Raw genomic sequence first — 23,023 nt, forward strand, 5'->3', positions numbered from 1 at the left:
TAAACACATGCTAAAAAGAAAGAAAGAAATGTTTATTAAATGGAAAGAGGGAGGCATATCTAAAGAAGATTATAATGCAGTCTGCAGATCCTGTAGGGCACGTATCAGGTTAGCTAAAGCTGACAATGAATTAAGGCTTGCAAGAGATGTCAAAAGCAATAAAAAAGGATTTTGGGGGTATGTCAAAAGTAAAAGAAAAGTCAAAGATGCTATAGGATTTTTACAGGATGAAAATGGAGAAATGGTAAGAGAGGATGTTGAGAAGGCCGAACTTTTTAATTCCTATTTTGCATCTGTTTTCTCTCAGAAAGAAAATGTAACATCAACTGATCTTCACTGTCCTTTTAAAGGAATAGAGGAATCCAAGTTATCTGTAAACAGAAAGATTGTGAGGGAATATTTAGCTAACATAAATGAGTTCAAGTCTCCAGGTCCAGATGAATTACACCCCAGAGTACTGAAGGAGATCGTAGAAGAAATTTTAGAACCACTCTCCATAATCTTTGAAAATTCTTGGAGAACAGGAGAAGTCCCAGAAGACTGGAGAAGAGCAAATGTTGTTCCCATCTTCAAAAAGGGGAAGAAGGTGGACCCAGGGAACTATAGGCCGGTGAGTCTGACTTCTATACCAGGAAAGATCTTTGAACAAATTATTAAACAACATGTATGTAAGTACATGGATAAGAATGAAGTGATTAACCAGAGTCAGCATGGGTTTGTAACTAACAAGTCATGTCAGACTAACTTAATTTCCTTCTATGACAGAATCACTGACTGGGTGGATCAGGGAAATGCTGTAGATATAGTATATCTTGACTTCAGCAAAGCATTTGACAAAGTATCTCACACCATCCTTATTGAAAAAATGACCAAGTATGCAATGGACCAGGCAACTGTTAGGTGGATTCATAACTGGCTTAGTGATCGGACTCAAAGGGTGGTTGTAAATGGCTTCACATCCAGCTGGATGAATGTCTCAAGTGGGGTACCACAGGGCTCCGTCCTGGGACCTGTATTGTTCAACATCTTTATCAATGATTTAGATGAAGGAATTGAGGGTAAGCTGATTAAATTTGCTGATGACACAAAGCTAGGAGGGATAGCTAATACTAGAGAAGAGAGAGAGAGAGGATTCAAAAAGACCTAAATAAACTGGAGCAGTGGGCAGCAACCAACAGAATGGTTTTTAACAGGGAAAAATGCAAAGTACTACATCTGGGCAATAAAAATGAAAAGCATATACAGAATGGGAGGAAAAGAGCTAAGCAACAGTACATGTGAAAAAGACTTAGGTATACTAATAGATCATAGACTGAACATGAGTCAACAGTGTGATGCAGCAGCAAAAAAGGCAAATACAATTCTGGGATGTATTAACAGAAGCATACAGTCTAGATCACGTGAAGTCATTATCGGTCTTTACTCCTCTTTGGTCAGACCTCATCTGGAATACTGTGTACAGTTTTGGGCACCACATTTTAAAAAAGACATAGACAAACTGGAGCAAGTTCAGAGAAGAGCAACCAGAATGGTGACTGGTCTGCAAACCATGTCCTATGAGGAACGGTTGCAGGATTTGGGAATGTTTAGCTTGCAAAAAAGAAGACTGAGAGGAGACTTAATAGCTGTCTACAAATATGTCAAGGGCTGTCACATTGTAGAAGGATCATCTTTATTCTCATTTGCACAAGGAAAGACTAGAAGCAATGGGATGAAACTAAATGGGAGGAGACACAGATTAGATATTAGAAAAAACTTTTTGACAGTTAGGGTGATTAATGAGTGGAACAGGCTGCCACGAGAGGTGGTGAGTTCCCCTTCAATGGACGTCTTCAAACAGAGGCTGGACAGACATCTGTCTGAGATGATCTAGTGAATCCTGCTTTGAGCAGGGGGTTGGACCAGATGACCCAGGAGGCCCCTTCCAACTCTACCATTCTATGATTCTATGAACTACTATAATACTGCTCCCTATGTACAAGAATATAACTACTATAATACTGCCCCCTATGTACAAGAATATATCTACTATAATACTGCCCCCTATGTACAAGAACATAACTACTATAATACTGCCCCCTATGTACAAGAATATAACTACTATATTACTGCCCCCTATGTGCAAGAATATAGCTACTATAATACTGCCCCTATGTACAAGAACATAACTACTATAATACTGCCCCCTATGTACAAGAATATATCTACTATAATACTGCCCCCTATGTACAAGAATATAACTACTATAATACTGCCCCCTATGTACAAGAATATAACTACTATATTACTGCCCCCTATGTGCAAGAATATAACTACTATAATACTGCCCCTATGTACAAGAATATAACTACTATAATACTGCCCCCTATGTACAAGAATATAACTACTATAATACTGCCCCTATGTACAAGAATATAACTACTATAATACTGCCCCTATGTACAAGAATATAACTACTATAATACTGCCCTCTATGTACAAGACTATAACTACTATAATACTGCCCCTATGTACAAGAATATAACTACTATAATACTGCCCCCTATGTACAAGAATATAGCTACTATAATACTGCCCCTATGTGCAATATAGCTACTATAATGCTGCTCCCTATGTACAAGAATATAACTACTATAATACTGCTCCTATGTACAAGAATATAACTACTATAATACTGCTCCCTGTGTACAAGAATATAGCTACTATAATGCTGCTCCCTATGTACAAGAATATAACTACTATAATACTGCCCCTATGTACAAGAATATAACTACTATAATACTGCCCTCTATGTACAAGACTATAACTACTATAATACTGCCCCTATGTACAAGAATATAACTACTATAATACTGCCCCTATGTACAAGAATATAACTACTATAATACTGCCCCTATGTACAAGAATATAACGATTATAATACTGCTCCTAAATCATACATGTCAGACTCTGGTGTGCAGGGTGATTATATTAGGCCTGCGACACAAGAACTGCCACCCCTATGTGGGGCCCATTATACTGTATGGAGAACTATGTGGGGCCATTATTCTGTATGGAGGATTATGTGGGGCCCATTATACTGTATGGAGGACTATGTGGGGCTCATTATACTGTATGGAGGACTATGTGGGGCCATTATTCTGTAAGGAGGACTATGTGGGGCCATTATTCTGTAAGGAGGACTATGTGGGGCCCATTATACTGTATGGAGGACTATGTGGGCTCATTATACTGTATGGAGGACTATGTGGGGACCATTATACTGTACTACTATAATACTGCTCCTATGTACAAGAATATAACTACTATATTACTGCCCCCTATGTGCAAGAATATAGCTACTATAATACTGCCCCTATGTACAAGAACATAACTACTATAATACTGCCCCCTATGTACAAGAATATATCTACTATAATACTGCCCCCTATGTACAAGAATATAACTACTATAATACTGCCCCTATGTACAAGAATATAACTACTATAATACTGCCCCTATGTACAAGAATATAACTACTATAATACTGCCCCTATGTACAAGAATATAACTACTATAATACTGCCCCTATGTACAAGAATATAACTACTATAATACTGCCCCCTATGTACAAGAATATAACTACTATAATACTGCCCCTATGTACAAGAATATAACTACTATAATACTGCTCCTATGTACAAGAATATAACTACTATATTACTGCCCCTATGTACAAGAATATAACTACTATAATACTGCCCCTATGTGCAAGAATATAGCTACTATAATGCTGCTCCCTATGTACAAGAATATAACTACTATAACACTGCTCCTATGTACAAGAATATAACTACTATAATACTGCCCTCTATGTACAAGACTATAACTACTATAATACTGCCCCTATGTACAAGAATATAACTACTATAATACTGCCCCCTATGTACAAGAATATAGCTACTATAATGCTGCTCCCTATGTACAAGAATATAACGACTATAATACTGCTCCTATGTACAAGAATATAACTACTATAATACTGCTCCCTGTGTACAAGAATATAACTACTATAATACTGCCCTCTATGTACAAGACTATAACTACTATAATACTGCTCCTATGTACAAGAATATAACTACTATAATACTGCCCCTATGTGCAAGAATATAGCTACTATAATGCTGCTCCCTATGTACAAGAATATAACTACTATAATACTGCCCCTATGTACAAGAATATAACTACTATAATACTGCCCTCTATGTACAAGACTATAACTACTATAATACTGCCCCTATGTACAAGAATATAACTATAATACTGCCCCTATGTGCAAGAATATAGCTACTATAATATTGCTCCCTATGTACAAGAATATAACTACTATAATACTGCCCCTATGTACAAGAATATAACTACTATATTACTGCCCCCTATGTACAAGAATATAACTACTATATTACTGCCTCCTATGTGCAAGAATATAACTACTATAATACTGCCCCTATGTACAAGAATATAACTACTATAATACTGCCCCCTATGTACAAGAATATATCTACTATAATACTGCCCCCTATGTACAAGAATATAACTACTATAATACTGCCCCTATGTACAAGAATATAACTACTATAATACTGCCCCTATGTACAAGAATATAACTACTATAATACTGCCCCCTATGTACAAGAATATAACTACTATAATACTGCCCCCTATGTACAAGAATATAACTACTATAATACTGCCCCTATGTACAAGAATATAACTACTATAATACTGCTCCTATGTACAAGAATATAACTACTATATTACTGCCCCTATGTACAAGAATATAACTACTATAATACTGCCCCTATGTGCAAGAATATAGCTACTATAATGCTGCTCCTTATGTACAAGAATATAACTACTATAATACTGCTCCTATGTACAAGAATATAACTACTATAATACTGCCCTCTATGTACAAGACTATAACTACTATAATACTGCCCCTATGTACAAGAATATAACTACTATAATACTGCCCCCTATGTACAAGAATATAGCTACTATAATACTGCCCCTATGTGCAATATAGCTACTATAATGCTGCTCCCTATGTACAAGAATATAACGACTATAATACTGCTCCTATGTACAAGAATATAACTACTATAATACTGCTCCCTGTGTACAAGAATATAACTACTATAATACTGCCCTCTATGTACAAGACTATAACTACTATAATACTGCCCCTATGTACAAGAATATAACTACTATAATACTGCCCCTATGTGCAAGAATATAGCTACTATAATGCTGCTCCCTATGTACAAGAATATAACTACTATAATACTGCCCCTATGTACAAGAATATAACTACTATAATACTGCCCCTATGTGCAATATAGCTACTATAATGCTGCTCCCTATGTACAAGAATATAACGACTATAATACTGCTCCTATGTACAAGAATATAACTACTATAATACTGCTCCCTGTGTACAAGAATATAACTACTATAATACTGCCCTCTATGTACAAGACTATAACTACTATAATACTGCCCCTATGTACAAGAATATAACTACTATAATACTGCCCTCTATGTACAAGACTATAACTACTATAATACTGCCCCTATGTACAAGAATATAACTATAATACTGCCCCTATGCGCAAGAATATAGCTACTATAATGCTGCTCCCTATGTACAAGAATATAACTACTATAATACTGCCCCTATGTACAAGAATATAACTACTATAATACTGCCCTCTATGTACAAGACTATAACTACTATAATACTGCCCCTATGTACAAGAATATAACTACTATAATACTGCCCCTATGTACAAGAATATAACTACTATAATACTGCCCCTATGTACAAGAATATAACGATTATAATACTGCTCCTAAATCATACATGTCAGACTCTGGCCTGCAGGGTGATTATATTAGGCCTGCGACACAAGAACTGCCACCCCTATGTGGGGCCCATTATACTGTATGGAGAACTATATGGGGCCATTATTCTGTATGGAGGACTATGTGGGGCCCATTATACTGTATGGAGGACTATGTGGGGCCATTATTCTGTATGGAGGACTATGTGGGGCCCATTATACTGTATGGAGGACTATGTGGGGCCCATTACACTGAATGGAGGACTATATGGGCCATTATACTGTATGGAGGACTATGTGGGGCCATTATTCTGTATGGAGGACTATGTGGGGCCCATTATACTGTATGGAGGACTATGTGGGGCTCATTATACTGTATGTAGGACTATGTGGGGACCATTATTCTGTATGGAGGACTATGTGGGGTCATTATACTGTATGGAGGACTATCTGGGGTCCATTATATTGTATGGAGGACTATGTGGGGCCATTATACTGTATGGAGGACTATGTGGGGCCATTATACTGTATGGAGGACTATGTGGGGCCATTATGCTGTATGGAGGACTATGTGGGGCCCATTATACTGTATGGAGGACTATGTGGGGCCCATTATACTGTATGGAGGACTATGTGGGGCCATTATTCTGTATGGAGGACTATGTGGGGCCCATTATACTGTATGGAGGACTATGTGGGGCTCATTATACTGTATGTAGGACTATGTGGGGACCATTATTCTGTATGGAGGACTATGTGGGGTCATTATACTGTATGGAGGACTATGTGGGGTCCATTATATTGTATGGAGGACTATGTGGGGCCATTATACTGTATGGAGGACTATGTGGGGCCCATTATACTGTATGGAGGACTATGTGGGGCCATTATACTGTATGGAGGACTATGTGGGGCCATTATACTGTATGGAGGACTATGTGGGGCCATTATGCTGTATGGAGGACTATGTGGGGCCCATTATACTGTATGGAGGACTATGTGGGGCCCATTATACTGTATACTGGTTGGCCCGCGACTTTGTCCAAATTTTTCATTTTGGCCCTTTGTGTGTTTTAGTTTGACATCCCTGCCCTAAATGCAAGCACTACTATAATACAGCTCTTATATACAGTAATATATAGCCACCAGCTAACAAGTTATCTATTAACTCTTGCCATTCATCTTGCTGAATAATGTCATCAGTGGTTGTTTCACAGCAATGTACATGGTGCTGCCCAATCACTTAGTAGGGAGTTAATGGATTACAGGAAATACTCTGGTACTGTAATAACGCTAGGTAGAAAGCAGAGGATTGCCCCAGGTGTATGCGCTGGGCTCCTACAGCATTACACAACTCAAAGTGGTTTTATAAGGACACACAGAAATATTATCCTGTAATGTGGTTCAGATTAACTCTCTGCTTGTTGTTGGTGAACAGAACAAAGAAAAAAAATAATAACCAGGAGACCGTCCTAAAACTCCTTGCAGAAATAACGTTTCAGGTTTATCTACTTCTGGGAAGACTTTATATCAACCTCCATGTAAATGAAAGTTCCTTTGGGAATTGCCACCCAGCTTTCAGATTCTATAATTGTAAATCTGTAATTTTTGCAGCAGTACGACAGCAGTGGATAGTAAACCTACAGCTCTCCAAACTGATGTCTAGCCTTGTTAAATTAGAAAGTGTCATTGGTGCATTTACCCATTAGAGCCATATAATAATCTGGACCGCACAACGCCAAAACCAAAATTATTAATAAAAGACTTATGGATAACTTGCATAGGCGCCATACGGACAGTGATAGTTCTACTATTGCGCGCTACTTTCTATACAAGTTCACAGCGTCTTCCTGTTTCATTTACCCCTTTTTCGTGGGAAAACCCCCTTAAAAGTTCTTTTTAATCAATAGATCTTGGAATAATAATAATTTCCACAATTGGATGTGTTTAAATAAAATGTTCCTGTGCTGAGATAATCTTATAAATGTGCCCCTGCTGTGTACTGTGTAATGGCTGTGCCTGACCGTGCAGGAACATGATCTGATCGTACCACATCTCCTGGGCAGGGGAGGAAGCAAAATAGTATACAGACATTACAGCAGGGGATCACAGCTGATTTTTTCTGTGAGGTAAAGCATTTCACTGCCTGTTTATTAACAAAGTTTTACTTCATAGATAGAATCATTTGTGATCCCCTGCTGTAATGTCTGTATACTCTTTTGCGCCCTCCCCTGCCCAGGAGCTGTGGTATATGATCTGCACTGTCAGACACAGCCATTACACAGTACACAGCAGGGGCACATTTATAAGATTATCTCATTTTATTTAATCACATCCAATTGTGGAAGTTATTATTATTCCAAGATCTATTGATAAAAATGAAGTTTTGTTAGTGGGAAAACCCCTTTTAAGCAATCTATCCAAGGAAGGTCTAGTAAAGACCAAAACGTCATATACATGTTTTTTTCTTGATTGCTTTTAAACACTTCTTCATATGAAAATGGATTTCTGAGTGCCAAGTTCTGCATATATTTGAGTAACGATTGGACTCCTACAGGAGTGCCCTGCTCTATCTACATATATAAGAGAACTGCAAGAAGAGGAGGAGGAAGAGGAAGAGGAAGAGGAAGAGGAAGAGGAAGAGGAAGAGGAAGAGGAAGAGGAAGAGGAAGAGGAAGAGGAAGAGGAAGAGGAAGAGGAAGAGGAAGAGGAGGAAGAGGAGGAAGAGGAAGAGGAAGAGGAGGAAGAGGAAGAGGAAGAGGAGGAAGAGGAGGAAGAGGAGGAAGAGGAGGAAGAGGAGGAAGAGGAGGAAGAGGAGGAAGAGGAGGAAGAGGAGGAAGAGGAAGAAGAGGAAGAAGAGGAAGAGGAAGAGGAGGAAGAGGAAGAGGAAGAAGAGGAAGAGGAGGAAGAGGAAGAGGAAGAAGAGGAAGAGGAGGAGGAAGAGGAGGAAGAGGAGGAGGAAGAGGAGGAAGAGGAGGAAGAGGAGGAAGAGGAGGAGGAGGAGGAGGAAGAGGAGGAGGAGGAGGAAGAGGAGGAGGAGGAGGAGGAGGAGGAGGAGGAGGAGGAAGAGGAGGAGGAGGAGGAGGAGGAAGAGGAGGAAGAGGAGGAAGAGGAGGAGGAAGAGGAGGAAGAGGAGGAAGAGGAGGAAGAGGAGGAGGAGGAGGAGGAAGAGGAGGAAGAGGAGGAAGAGGAGGAGGAGGAAGAGGAGGAGGAGGAGGAAGAGGAGGACCATATAGTGTAGGGGAGTGAAAGAAGAATACAGTGGGAAAGAATAAAGAAGTGCAAGAGGAAAGAACAGCAGTGAAGCTGAGTGCACTCATTGATTTTACAGAGGCAGGAAAAGGAGAGCGCTAAGAATTTACAAAGGAACATCCAACCTAGGAAAGAGATCTGCACGGCTGTAGTAACAGGCGCACAGAGACACAGGCGGACACACAAGTGGCACATAACACACTGTACAAAGAGGTTGGTTTACAGCTCAGAGGAAATAAGTATAATTTTGGAAAACTAAGCAGAAAGTGTTTCCACAGGTTAGAAGCCTTGAGAGGGCATGAAATGGGCACTACAGACAGGAGAGAGAATGGTAAGCGCACACAGCAAGAGAGAAGTGTATGCAGGGCAGGTTACAGAAAGCAAACGGGGCAAACACAGAAAATAAGTGGGTATGTAGTGCACAGAAAAAGGGCATAAGAGGTGGGCAGAAAACTCGGGTAAGTGCATGGAGCAGGATCCTGAAGGAGCAGTGTGCTGTGGCTGGCAGCACGGTTTCTAATCTCTGTGGGTGTCTCCCGAGAACAAGCATCAGACACAATGTCCCCATTGTAGGCAGCTTGTGGGCGAGCACAGGTTGGAGCGGACCCAGCACACCTGCACACACTGGTTCTAGTGTTATAAAGGGGACTTGTGAACACTGATTATATTCCATGCCATCCCACCATACCGATGCATACAAATACTACAGCAAGGTATCAAAATACACATGTGAGAATCTCTGTCAGGAGGTATCAGGAAAGCCCCCACTACAGCCATCTATGTGACTAATATCAGCTGATAACGCTTCGGAGTTACTCACCCATTGATTATTTCTTTGTTCTCCGCCCTGATAAAATGTTCTTCTGGGGTCATGATGCACAAGGAGAACTTCTGTCCAGTTCGACTCTCCCCATCTATGACGTCTGTGCACTGGTTCATGTTGATGGTCCCCTGTGGTAGAGTGGTGGGCTGCGAGAGAACAAAAACACATTCAGTAAATGAGACTTGTGTCACCGGCTAATGGACCGCACAAGATGGAGAAGCCACTCTACCCACAGATATCCCACCGCGGCCATCATGAATCAATATATCCGGCATACAAGGGTGCGGGTAGATTAGATGGTCTGCACTATGCCAACACGAGTGGAAGCAGATTGTAACCTCTAATAGTTATTGGATTTACATTGCGTTTATGTGACCACTATTTTTTTTGAGAAATTCCATCTTTGTTGGAGGGCAAAGCAAAGAAATCAGATATCTATGGTCACGATTGCACAATGATTGAACAGCTGTACCAATATTTACAATTCGATTATGCCGGATTTCCCTTCTTGGAAACGCCTAAAATCTTAATCATTTTGGCCACAGAGTTCAGGCTTACAAAAAGCTTCGAAAGCTACTCTGGCAGTGGTTTCGCTCTTCTGTGAAAACGGAGTAGGCATATTGCATCCAACATGCTCAATCCTTCACTTGAGAGACTCCCTAATGATTAAGAAAGTAGTCAAGTCTTCACAAGATAGACAGATTTGTCCGACTGCCCTCTAATACGCATGGGCACCTTAGGAAAATCCTTGGTCTGACGACAGCATGAACTACAGCTAAACCCTTTAAGTCCATAATGAGCTGTGTGTTATCTATAGCCTAGATCGCGCAAGTCAACCTAATTACGTGGCATGAGATTTCACCTAAGGACACGCTGCGGCCATCTACAGTGAGTGCTAAGTATCTAGATAAGCACGCTACTAAGAAAAAAGGAACCACTTGTATCTTTGAAACTACACAATTCCTGAAGAACTCACTTTTTGTGAAGGCTTAAAGGGGCTGTCCAGAAAAAAATAAACACTGTGATCCTCCCCTACTGGCATCCACCTGAATTGGCTTAATCAGTTTTGATCAGCACGTCATTGGATGTATTTCTCACGTCACCTGATCTCTGCAGCCAATCACCGGCCGCAGCAGTCCTGCTGGTGTAATGGTGGCATCTCCTCTTCCTGTGTCAATGAACGTAGACCATGGAGCGGCCCCCAGCGCTGGATCCAGGGGAGTGCCAAAGAGTTTTTTGTTTGTTTTTTTTACAGCTCCAATCCCCTGGGGTCATTTTCTTTTAATCTGGACAACCCCTTTAAGAGTAAGTGATTTCCATTGGAAACAGTCACACGTGCTGTAATAATCGCCATTTTCCATGGTTATTCAGCTTCCGGATAGGTGTGAATTCCATATAAACCCACATTACTTACAGAAATACATCCGCCTGCCTTTTTTATTGACTACCCCTGCATTACCCTGCGAGTGGATTAGGAGCGTGACCATCTACTCCCAAGTCCATTGAGAATTCCCCCAACATATTTCCAGGCTATTCTACATGTGACTTCAAAGCTCGAAGACTCAGCATCGAAAAACTACAAAAAGGAGGCATGTTTATTGTTGCACTAGATCTTATACAGCGTGATCACTTGTTTCGGCATTCAAACAGTCCTGACAGGATGATTTTTTATTGAAATGGACGACACGATGTTGGGGAAGCTCAGTTGGATCTTTAGATGTATCACCATTGGAGGAGTGAAACCGCAGAGTACTCCATGCTTCCAACCAAGAAAACACACCCTGTCGGATGGGTCGTGGGTGCAGGGTCGCAACTGCTGTAGGATGAATTTAATGGTCACATCCTTTTGTTCTCCTGCCAGACAGTCCCAACAGCGGCTTCTCCCCTCCAACTCTAACAAAAGCACTTGTCGGGAGAGGTAGCTGTCAGAGGAAAAGTCACTTAAGTGACCGCCACCTCTGGGCACCTTTTGTTCCACCATACTTCAGGTGTCTCTGAACCGATGGCTTCTGACGATTAGTTACAGGTTTCCGCCGCAGAGGGGAAGCAACGGCTTAGAAGTTGTGCATCTCACAAACAGAACTGGACAAACAGGTTTGGTGAACGGTACCAGATGCTACGAGCCCGTGTCATGCATGGAAGCATCTACACAGATAAGCACAGTCTCCATGAGTTGCTATAACACATCAGCTTCTTCCTTCCAGAAAGGTCAAATGGAGGGAAGCAGCCGCATTTTCACACTGGTCTGCCTACAACAGCCAGAAAGCTGCCAAAGGCCTTATACATGGAGACCGATTTGGAAAGGAGTCCGACACCAAACAACAAGGGTCATCAGAGCAAGCTAGAAAAGAGCGAAACAGCAAGATGGGAGGGGGAGAGCCTCAGGAGCAGCGCAGAATAAAGCTTTCATTATTGTAATCTAGCTCCCAAGCCTCTGCACACAGAAGATGAAAGTCTGCAGAGGGATCCCGAGTTACATGACACTGACCGACGGAAAGACCAATACCCAAAGCAGACACCATTTTCAATCTACGGTAATTTGCTCTCATCTAGCTATCCTAAAACTCTGTGGCATCACAGCGCTCAAGCAAAGTCTCCATCTACAAAATATGTATAAGCTAGAACTAGGGGCAGTATTATAGTAGTTATATTCTTGTACATAGGGGCAGTATTATAGTAGTTATATTCTTGTACATAGGGGCAGTATTATAGTAGTTATATTCCTGTACATAGGGGCAGTATTATAGTAGTTATATTCCTGTACATAGGGGGCAGTATTATAGTAGTTATATTCTTGTACATAGGGGGCAGTATTATAGTAGTTATATTCCTGTACATAGGGGCAATATTATAGTAGTTATATTCTTGTACATAGGGGGGCAGTATTATAGTAGTTATATTCTTGTACATAGGGGGGCAGTATTATAGTAGTTATATTCTTGTACATAGGGGGGCAGTATTATAGTAGTTATATTCTTGTACATAGGGGGGCAGTATTATAGTAGTTATATTCTTGTACATAGGGGGCAGTATTATAGTAGTTATATTCTTGTACATAGGGGGCAGTATTATAGTAGTTATATTCTTGTACATAGGGGGCAGTATTATAGTAGTTATATTCTTGTACATAGGGGGCAGTATTATAGTAGTTATAGTCTTGTACATAGAGGGCAGTATTATAGTAGTTATATTCTTGTACATAGGGGCAGTATTATAGTAGTTATATTCCTGTACATAGGGGGCAGTATTATAGTAGTTATATTCTTGTACATAGGGGGCAGTATTATAGTAGTTATATTCTTGTACATAGGAGGCAGTATTATAGTACTTATATTCTTGTACATAAGGGCCAGTAGTATAGTAGTTATATTCTGTACATAGGAGCAGTAGTATAGTAGTTATATTCTTGTACATAAGGGCCAGTAGTATAGTAGTTATATTCTGTACATAGGAGCAGTAGTATAGTAGTTATATTCTTGTACATAGGGGGCAGTATTATAGTAGTTATATTCTTGTACATAGGAGCAGTATTATAGTAGTTATATTCTTGTACATAGGGGCAATATTATAGTAGTTATATTCTTGTACATAGGGGCAATATTATAGTAGTTATATTCTTGTACATAGGGGCAGTATTATAGTAGTTATATTCTTGTACATAGGGGGGCAGTATTATAGTAGTTATATTCTTGTACATAGGGGCAATATTATAGTAGTTATATTCTTGTACATAGGGGCAATATTATAGTAGTTATATTCTTGTACATAGGGCCAGTATTATAGTAGTTATATTCCTGTACATAGGGGCAATATTATAGTAGTTATATTCTTGTACATAGGGGGGCAGTATTATAGTAGTTATATTCTTGTACATAGGGGGGCAGTATTATAGTAGTTATATTCTTGTACATAGGGGGGCAGTATTATAGTAGTTATATTCTTGTACATAGGGGGGCAGTATTATAGTAGTTATATTCTTGTACATAGGGGGCAGTATTATAGTAGTTATATTCTTGTACATAGGGGCAGTATTATAGTAGTTATATTCTTGTACATAGGGGGGCAGTATTATAGTAGTTATATTCTTGTACATAGGAGCAATATTATAGTAGTTATATTCTTGCACATAGGGGCAGTATTATAGTAGTTATATTCTTGTACATAGGGGGGCAGTATTATAGTAGTTATATTCTTGTACATAGGGGGGCAGTATTATAGTAGTTATATTCTTGTACATAGGGGGCAGTATTATAGTAGTTATATTCTTGTACATAGGGGCAGTATTATAGTAGTTATATTCTTGTACATAGGGGGGCAGTATTATAGTAGTTATATTCTTGTACATAGGAGCAGCATTGTAGTTATATTCTTGTACATAGGAGCAATATTATAGTAGTTATATTCTTGCACATAGGGGCAGTATTATAGTAGTTATATTCTTGTACATAGGGAGCAGTATTATAGTAGTTCTATTCTTGTACATAGGAGCAGTATTATAGTAGTGTATTCTTGTATATAGGAGCAGTATTATAGTAGTTATATTCTTGTACATAGGGGCAGTATTATAGTAGTTATATTCTTGTACATAGGGGGCAGTATTATAGTAGCTATATTGTAGTATAAGGATGATATGGTCAGTGACATATAGTTTTGTTACTAACATCAGTTAGTACATCTCGTGACCATGCTGCGTATTGCCCTCAGGTATGCACTAATAAATCGTATGATCTTGTAAGTACACATGATCGCAGTATTGGGACCAGTAGTCATTCTGAATTGTACGAGCCCGGCAGCAGGATGACCACAGTGTGACCACTTTAATAACCGTTATATAATATAAATGCCTTGGTCCTGACGGGTCACATACAGTAGGCTCCTTAGGTTTTGTGTAATGGTAATCTGCCTCGGATGGTTTTCTCTCCTAGTCACCTGCCACATTCATCTAGGTGCAGTGCGGTGTGGACAGTAATTACTGTTGCTCCTTTAAGGCCATGGATCCTGTGTCCGTCACGGTCATATTAACATATAAAGCAGAAATGAGCTTTCCAAGTAACGAGGTTGAAGAACTTGCTAATCTGTATGTCAAGATGCTGTCTACAAGGAAGAGGCCTCTTTGAAGGAGAGAAGCGGGGATGATGGATGACTGAAGAGCGTGAGACTTCACTAACAACTCAGCAACGCCTCAGGCAAAAAGTGAGCTTTCTAAACATTAGGCATTTCCTCTAACCCCGGCCAGAAGAGATGAAATATACAAATGCACAGGACTCTGCGGAGTACAGTTGATCACCATGTAGTTCTACCACCTGTGTACATTGACCTGAAGGTCCTCATGTCGGGACTGTATAGCTACTGAGACCCATTTCTGGCTCCGATGCAGCCTTCTGCATGAAGCCCCCAAAAGATGGGATTTAATTGTGCCCCTGATGGAGCAAGACAGTCCAAGTGCATTGTACACTGTTGGCGAAACCCAGCCTAACACTATGCAAGCAATAATCAACGCTGCTCTATAACCAGCATCTTCAGCTGAGTGAGTCCTCCCTCCGAGTTATACGGCAGCATGACAACCATTCAATGACCTATATAGCAGTGCCGTAACATTAGTGACATTCTTCCGTAATGACCTATATATACAATGCAGTGTGGGGAACAGCGCTGCGAATACAAGTACTACTACACATCTAAGAAATGTGAGCAATCTGACTAATCACATTTCTGATCGGTCGTCTTCTCCGCCTATTAGTTATAAACATCAGTTTTTTTTCCGGGATTCATTTCTCGAGGGTCACAAGAATCGGACTTGGCGGAATTTTTTTTTTCTGATCTGGTGTTTCCTATAGTCTTAATTTGAGATTTTTAATTATTTTTTTTTGGGTGGGGTGGGGGGGCGAGTTCACCCTTCTCTTTTCACAGAAAATTACATGTCATCACTTATCATAAACTTATGTGCAGGTAAAAAAAAGCAAATGCAAGAGGCGATAACTTCTTACAGGTTGGGAATCTGAAGCATTTCTTCGACGATGACGGTCTTAAATATGAAAAGCAAACTCTCCTTTGGAAAGTGAAGGCGTCATGGAGGAAGCGAGCCATTGAGACACAGCGACCGGAGTTCAATGAGGAGAGCAGACGTCCGGACGATCGCAGGAAAGAGTCACTGGAGACGTGGGCGCAGCAAGACTCGGGTCACCGGAGGTCGTCGCCGTACTATGAAGCCGACAGATCCAGTCCAATCATTACTCTCATATAGATTTCAGTTTTTTTTTTGTTTTTTTTTAAAAAGTGTTAGGGGTAAAAGTCGGGTGCCCAGGACAATGTTTTAAGAAGGGAAGGGGTTAATCCCCCCCCCTCTAAGTTTCCCCAAAACAAATGCCTGGGAAGGAGGGTGTAATTGGAACAGGACCTTATACCCAAAATAACTAATCTGTCTGCTTCAAGCGCACACAAAAAAGTTAAGATTCCACCAGCGTAGCGGGGTCCGTCTGTGTCCTTATAAGGCTATTCTGCGAGGACTGAAGCGGCAGACGCGGCTCTTTACTCAATCACAGACTCGCTCGCCCTTCACGCAACTCATCCAGGGTCGCACTCCATCCAGTTGGACCGAGCTCTGATACACCACCCCCCCGGGCCCACCACACTGATTTTTAGAGTTACAGTCCTATCTATGCTGAAGCCTCCCAGGGTTAACCCCTTTTCAGACTGGGAGACCTTAGAGAAAAAAAATAAATAAATTTCCTATCCAGACCTGGTTGTGTCTTAAAGCGGCATTACAATTTCAGCAAATGTTACTTTTCATAAACAGATAAAAATATATAAGTTGAAGACGTTCTTTTTAGATCAGTAAAGAGCAGTATTAAATTATTAAATGACCGCAAAGATCTTTCAAACTTGTAAACTAACTTGTCCAAACTTTTTTTTTTTTACAAAAACCCATTTACTTGCACCAGTCGCAGCCATTAAACAACGACCTACCAGTTATATGCAAGCCAAAATCGGCAGTGGCTTAATAGCCCGTTTGATCAGCCAGAACCAAATCTTTGCTCCCAGAATGATTGTTAATACATATAAAACATTGCGTTATCAGCAGCACATGTCCTGCTTACATCGGGCGATGCGCTGCTAAGAATGGCGACTTTATGGACGGCATGTATGAACCATTCATTGGGACGATTGCCGGCATGTTAAGGGTTGGACCAGAACGCAGAAGAAGCAATGCCCACCCGCATCTGGCCAATGGCCGCATAATTGTGAAACAATAGTGCACCAGTTGGCCATCGCGGTGACCTGAGTTTTCTGGCTTTACATCATTGTTAAAAGAGCTTTCTAAATGAGCCTTAAAAGATTACCAATCCAATACCTCTCCTGTCGCTGGTAATGATGTGGCTCTTGCGATGCTGTGTCGACCAGTGAGGTCAACGCTGTGACCAGTGATTGGCTGCAGCGGTCACATGTTGCATTGATATATCATCCCTAGACGCGAGTGACCACAGACCAAGAAGCAGCAGAGGATTGATTACTTCTTGTAAAATAAATTTGATCAATCTTTTAATCCCTCAAAGCTTTCAAAATCTCTGCTTGCTGACATTTAGTACAACTCTCCATTGCTCAATTCCAGGGAAAAAGTCACGTGATGGACACAGCGGCAGGGTTCATCACCAGACACGGCTCGGACCACGGCCATACCGAGCCGCGCACCTGGGTGTCGCTGAGAGGATTTTCCTTTCTTTCGTCTGTATGTTTTTAGCTCCGGTTGTAGCACCCCAAGATACAGCCTGCAGATAATCGTCTCATCCAGCCTGCTCTATAGCGGTAATCAGGCCCGGCCGGCGCGGTTGTAGCAGGCGGCAGTACACAAACAGCATGAATGGAGCAGTGTTTGCTGGTCGGATCAGTGACGTACAGGTATGTGCTGAAACAGGACGGACCTGTGCCAGTAAGATGTCAACACCGACATGCGTGTACGCCGAGAAATATATGCGGGCGCGAAGAATGCATTCATAGCCCTGACCTTCACTGCGAGAGGTTCCCACATCTCACCGCCCCGATGTGCAGCACAATACTACCGTCACACCACTACCATCTCGGCCACAGCTTCCCGACCGGGTGTCGCTCTCAACAGCGGGGAGAAAAAGTGCAGGATTTGGTTTTTTTCCAACCATGATGCAAATATGTGTAAATAGGGGGGACTCACATATATATATTTTATATTCCAAGTCCCCAAAACCCATCTCCCTTTGAAGACTCCTGGAAGCATTTGGTTTGCTACAATTGTATGAATAGTGTAGGGATTGCCAGGTGTATCAGACCTGTTGGTTACAATGTATCAGGGCTGTATAGCGGCTGCGGGATGATCTGGAGATGATGTCATCTGCACCATAAAACGTATCAAGCGCAGATGATGGAAGGCAGGGAGAGGCTACAGAGAAATGCCGGCTTTTACTAGGCCTGTAAAGAGGACTCTGATAAACAGGAGCAGACAGTAAAACTCTGCACGCACTTATAAGGCTTTATTTTTCGGAGAGATTGTACACAGTGCTGGGAACACCTACGGCTTCGGAGTGACCCTAAAGCCGGGGAAAAAAATCATTGCAATCTTCTGACAAGATCTCTGCTAGCTGCCAACAAATGGAAACATTCACTCATTGCAAAAGCCAGACCAGGCTTAAGGCCCCCCCATACACAGACTAGTACTGGCTGACCCTGCCAATATCGATGTGTATGGGGGCGCCGAACGACTGATTGGTCGGGGGAAATATCGATCAAGCATGTCAGATTTCATTCTGCCCATCGCCTCCTCAAGATAAGCTGCTGGCTGACGTCAGCCGATGGCCATCACATGGAGAACACGCACCTGAAATGTATGTATTTTACTCACTTATATGGCGCCATTAATTCCACAGCGCTGTATACAGACATCATCATCTGCTCTTACTACTTTGAGAGGATGTCATATTTTTTTGGGGTGGGGGTCACTATCACCATGAAGAGATCTCCACGTCTTACTAACGAGAACACAATGCCCCCTTTTCCTGTTATTCGCCGCTGTCAGACATCTACGAGGCGAGCCCAGAGGTAAACATCCGACATACATGGAACAAAGCCCTGGACGGCGGGTTCATTATGGGCGTTGGGCGGGAGCGGCCGGACTTTCTCCGCACAGACACGGTTTTGCATGAAGTTGGTGCTGAATTTAAGATCACAGGAAGCTCGAAGAATTAAATTCCCCCAGGCTATTAATAAAATAGAACGACCTAAAAATAACACCCAAAAATACAGCCGCAGCGAAGGAGAGAAAAAGAAAACTTGTAGGAGTCCCGGTTGGGGCAATGAACAGAGAGGCACAGACCTGCGAACGTTACCTTTGCCATTTCAGTCGAAAGAAAGAAAAAGCTACAATTTCGGTTGGAATTGATAGTTTACAAATGATGTACCATGACCTAGCGCCCCTAATAGATGGCACATTGAAATAAGGCCTGCTGCCCCTTTAATGACCAGGCTCTACAGGAGATATTGCCACTTAAATCACGGTGAGTGACAAGCGCTGGCAGCCCTCCTGACCGTAACCAGGTGTTCCCATCCCGGCCTCATTCCTCACGTTGTGCAACTCCGCTTCTGTTTCGTATGTGAGGATGTGTGCATGAGGGGGCCTCGCTTTGCCACTGCTGCAAATATTTCTAGAAAACCGCTCCATACCCCTGTGATAATAAGCGGTATGACACGATGTACCCAACCCCTCTTCTAATGAAAGCAGACTGTGCAGCCTATGGCCCCCTGGGTGTAGATTGCAAGCCCTGCGGGGGGATTTTCTAATCGCTAACAGAGCAAGTGAACCTGGACGAGGTCTGGCCGACCAAACCTGACGAACCAGAGAGGCGGAAAATCACACAAGAGCGCAACTTATGAGCGCAGCCGTGCTGGCTGACCACCGCTGCCACCTCGTCCTGCCTGACACACACACATTTCCAGTTCTGCTGCTGTCAATATATCATCCTTTGTCCCCCCGCAGCAATGTCACAGGGAGCCCTGATCTCCATGTCACTGAGCTCGAGGACGTCCACTCCTCAGCCCCAAACTGGAGGAAAAAAATGAAGAAAAAAGCTTAAGTAACGGATCAATTAGGCACATTGCCAACGGAGGATGAGGGATATGTCTGAATTTAGGAATGCTTGAGAATAGAGCCCAAGGCTTAGGCTTCCCACAGACAGCGGGGGTCCACGGGGTAGGACACTAAAGGCCTTACACTCATAAAATATTAATAGGAACAGAGCAGAGACACTGAGCCGGGGCAGACACAAACAAGATGGGAATGTGTGCATGCCCGGGTGTCTACATGTGCAGCCGCAGATGCAATAAATCTAGTCTTCTAGCTCAAAAGTGCAATGCAAACAACAACAAAAATAAGATGGTGGAATACACCTTTAATTAAAGGGCTACACCAACAATCTCGCTACCAAGCTCATAAAGCAGAATCACAGGCTCCAAACAGCGGAGAGCGCCTTGCATTACAGAGCATTTCCCTGCAGTTGCTCGGCCGGACAATTGCCCAGAAAGCAATTCCCTAATGTAAGATTTTCTTTAGCTTGGCTCGTTTTATCAGCGTGACTGACCTGGAAATGGCACCACAAGGCAAAGAAAGCCGATAAGTCTGAGGGCAGATGAAAGGGTGTTTATATTCTTGGGAGTCTCTGGCCACTAATCCGAGTTTAACACTTGGGATGGGACGTCATGACCCGGAGCGCGGACCTTGCCCATAACAGGAGAGAGCGCTCACACATTACAAGGGATCTAATCCAATTTGCCCAAGAACGGCCGGGAAGTGGTTCAAAAGAAGCATATTTTTTGAGGACTTTGCGGGGAGCGATTTTCCACTGTAATTACACACAGCAGCTACCAGAGGAGTCTCACACTCCCAGACAGCAGCGAGGAACAGCTGTTTCTGCTACCAGGACCAGATGGAGGTGAAGGAATGACATCAGGCGTTAACTCCCTCGCTCCTTGCCGGACACATCCAGGAGCTAAACACTCAATGTCTCCTTACGTCGCTTCATAACCCCATAAATCTTACCCCTGGCTCATCAATTAGGCAGGCTCAAAAAAAAAAAGGGGGGCAATATGATTTCCACCTCCCTCCCCTGGAAGTACAGAATATATAGATGTGCCACGATATGGGAGAAATGACCAACGTCACAGCTTGTCCCTCATGTACCCCACCCACACGAAGTGGAGAGTATTTTCAACATCGGCCCTGGCTGAGAATTATTATGGCCGCCATCAGCCAAGAAAGATCATTCTTGCCAAGTGGGGTGCACTTCTCATTGTTCAAGGCCTTTCAATCAGTCGCACATTGACTTACAGGGTAGCTATCTAAGGGTAAATGCACACCGCCGATTTGCTTATGGAAAAAAAATGCAGTGTAAAACCGTATAAGGCTGTGTGCCCACGACGCGTTTAACCAATTCCGCTGCAGAAACGCTTAAAAAACGCATGGTAGAAGGTCTGCCATGTTCCCCAATGATAATCCACATCTGCTGTGCACATGCTGCGGAAATTTCCACTGCGGATTATCATTGCGGAAAAATCCGCAGCATTACCAATTATTTTGTGGAAGCGCGGCGTTTTCGCCGCCATTGACTTGCATTGGAACGCATGGAATCCGCATCACTGCATCTGTACATGCAGAATCCATGCGTTTCAATGTGCGGATGGTACCCGGGTCTAGAGGACAGGAGACTCTCCTCCGGACCCGGGTACCATAGAACCTGTAAAAAAAGAATAAAATAAAAAATAAATATTATATTTACCTTCTGATGGCCCCCGGTGTCTTTGTCTTGGCTTGCCGGCAGATCGTGGTGGACTCAAGGACCTGCGCTGACGCCATTTAGTCATGTGACGAGTCACGCGACCGCTGACGTCAGCAGGTCCTTCAGTGTACCGCGAGCTGCCGGCAGCCAGGACGCATCGAATAAAGACTCCGGGGGCCATCAGAAGGTAAGTATAGATTTATTTTTTACCATTCTTTTACGGTCACACTATATATGCCGGTTGCATGGATTTATATAGTGTGAAGTTGTCAAGCACTTTCCAAGTGATGCTAAAATCGCCTGGAAAGCACTTGTCAACCCGCATACGGAAATGCATGTGAAGAACGCTTCACATCCGCATGTCCCTGGCAGGAAAACGCATGTAAAATCCGCACGTACAATCCGCACGCGTTTTTTTCTGCCAGGGAGATGCAGAAACGCTCAGGAAAAAATCCGGAATATTTCTGCATCGTGGGCACATAGCCTAAAGCAAGTTAATAAAAGCTAAAAAAAAATCTCATCTACAAGTTGTGGAAATTTTCCACAAATAAATCGACCTGCTCTGCGGATTATAAAATCAGACGCATATTCATTGTGGCCTTCACTCTTTCAATGCGCTCAAAATCTGAGTGCATTGTGCTGAATTAGATGCAGAAACAATGCAGATAAGCAGCTGAAAACCTGCAGCAAATTCACGTGTGCAGCCGATCTAAAAGGTGGTAATAGAGAATTTTCTTCCTTCTGGGAGACAGCGAATTTGCATTTGTCCTGATAGTTTACTGCATTAAATCAAACTACAGGCTACAGACAGAATCTTATCATGTATCTCTGTATACAGGGAGCTCCCCCTAGTGGTGGCTACAGACAGAATCTTATGTATCTCTGTATACAGGGCGCTCCCCCTAGTGGTGGCAGCAGACAGAATCTTATCATGTATCTCTGTATACAGGGAGCTCCCCCTAGTGGTGGCAGCAGACAGAATCTTATCATGTATCTCTGTATACAGGGAGCTCCCCCTAGTGGTGGCTGCAGACAGAATCTTATCATGTATCTCTGTATACAGGGAGCTCCCCCTAGTGGTGGCAGCAGACAGAATCTTATCATGTATCTCTGTATACAGGGAGCTCCCCCTAGTGGAGACTGCAGACAGGATCTTATCATGTATCTCTGTATACAGGGAGCTCCCCCTAGTGGTGGCAGCAGACAGAATCTTATCATGTATCTCTGTATACAGGGAGCTCCCCCTAGTGGTGACTGCAGACAGAATC

The 23,023-nt window shown here is 42.3% G+C and overlaps 1 protein-coding gene across 14 annotated transcripts in view; it reads right to left on the reverse strand.

Moving 5' to 3' along the window:
- The window catches only part of MPRIP (myosin phosphatase Rho interacting protein), a 102,666-nt gene that overhangs the window by 44,640 nt on the left and 35,003 nt on the right, over nucleotides 1-23,023 (reverse strand). For all 14 annotated transcript variants that reach the window (XM_073648509.1, XM_073648511.1, XM_073648504.1 and 11 more), the window contains one exon: nucleotides 9,958-10,106. In XM_073648509.1, coding sequence (XP_073504610.1) covers nucleotides 9,958-10,106 — 149 coding nt within the window. The remainder of the gene's footprint in view (nucleotides 1-9,957; nucleotides 10,107-23,023) is intronic.

Source organism: Phyllobates terribilis, unplaced genomic scaffold (assembly GCF_046119375.1).
Source record: "Phyllobates terribilis strain yellow unplaced genomic scaffold, ASM4611937v1 Scaffold_9__5_contigs__length_417890890, whole genome shotgun sequence".
NCBI classification, from domain to species: domain Eukaryota; kingdom Metazoa; phylum Chordata; class Amphibia; order Anura; family Dendrobatidae; genus Phyllobates; species Phyllobates terribilis.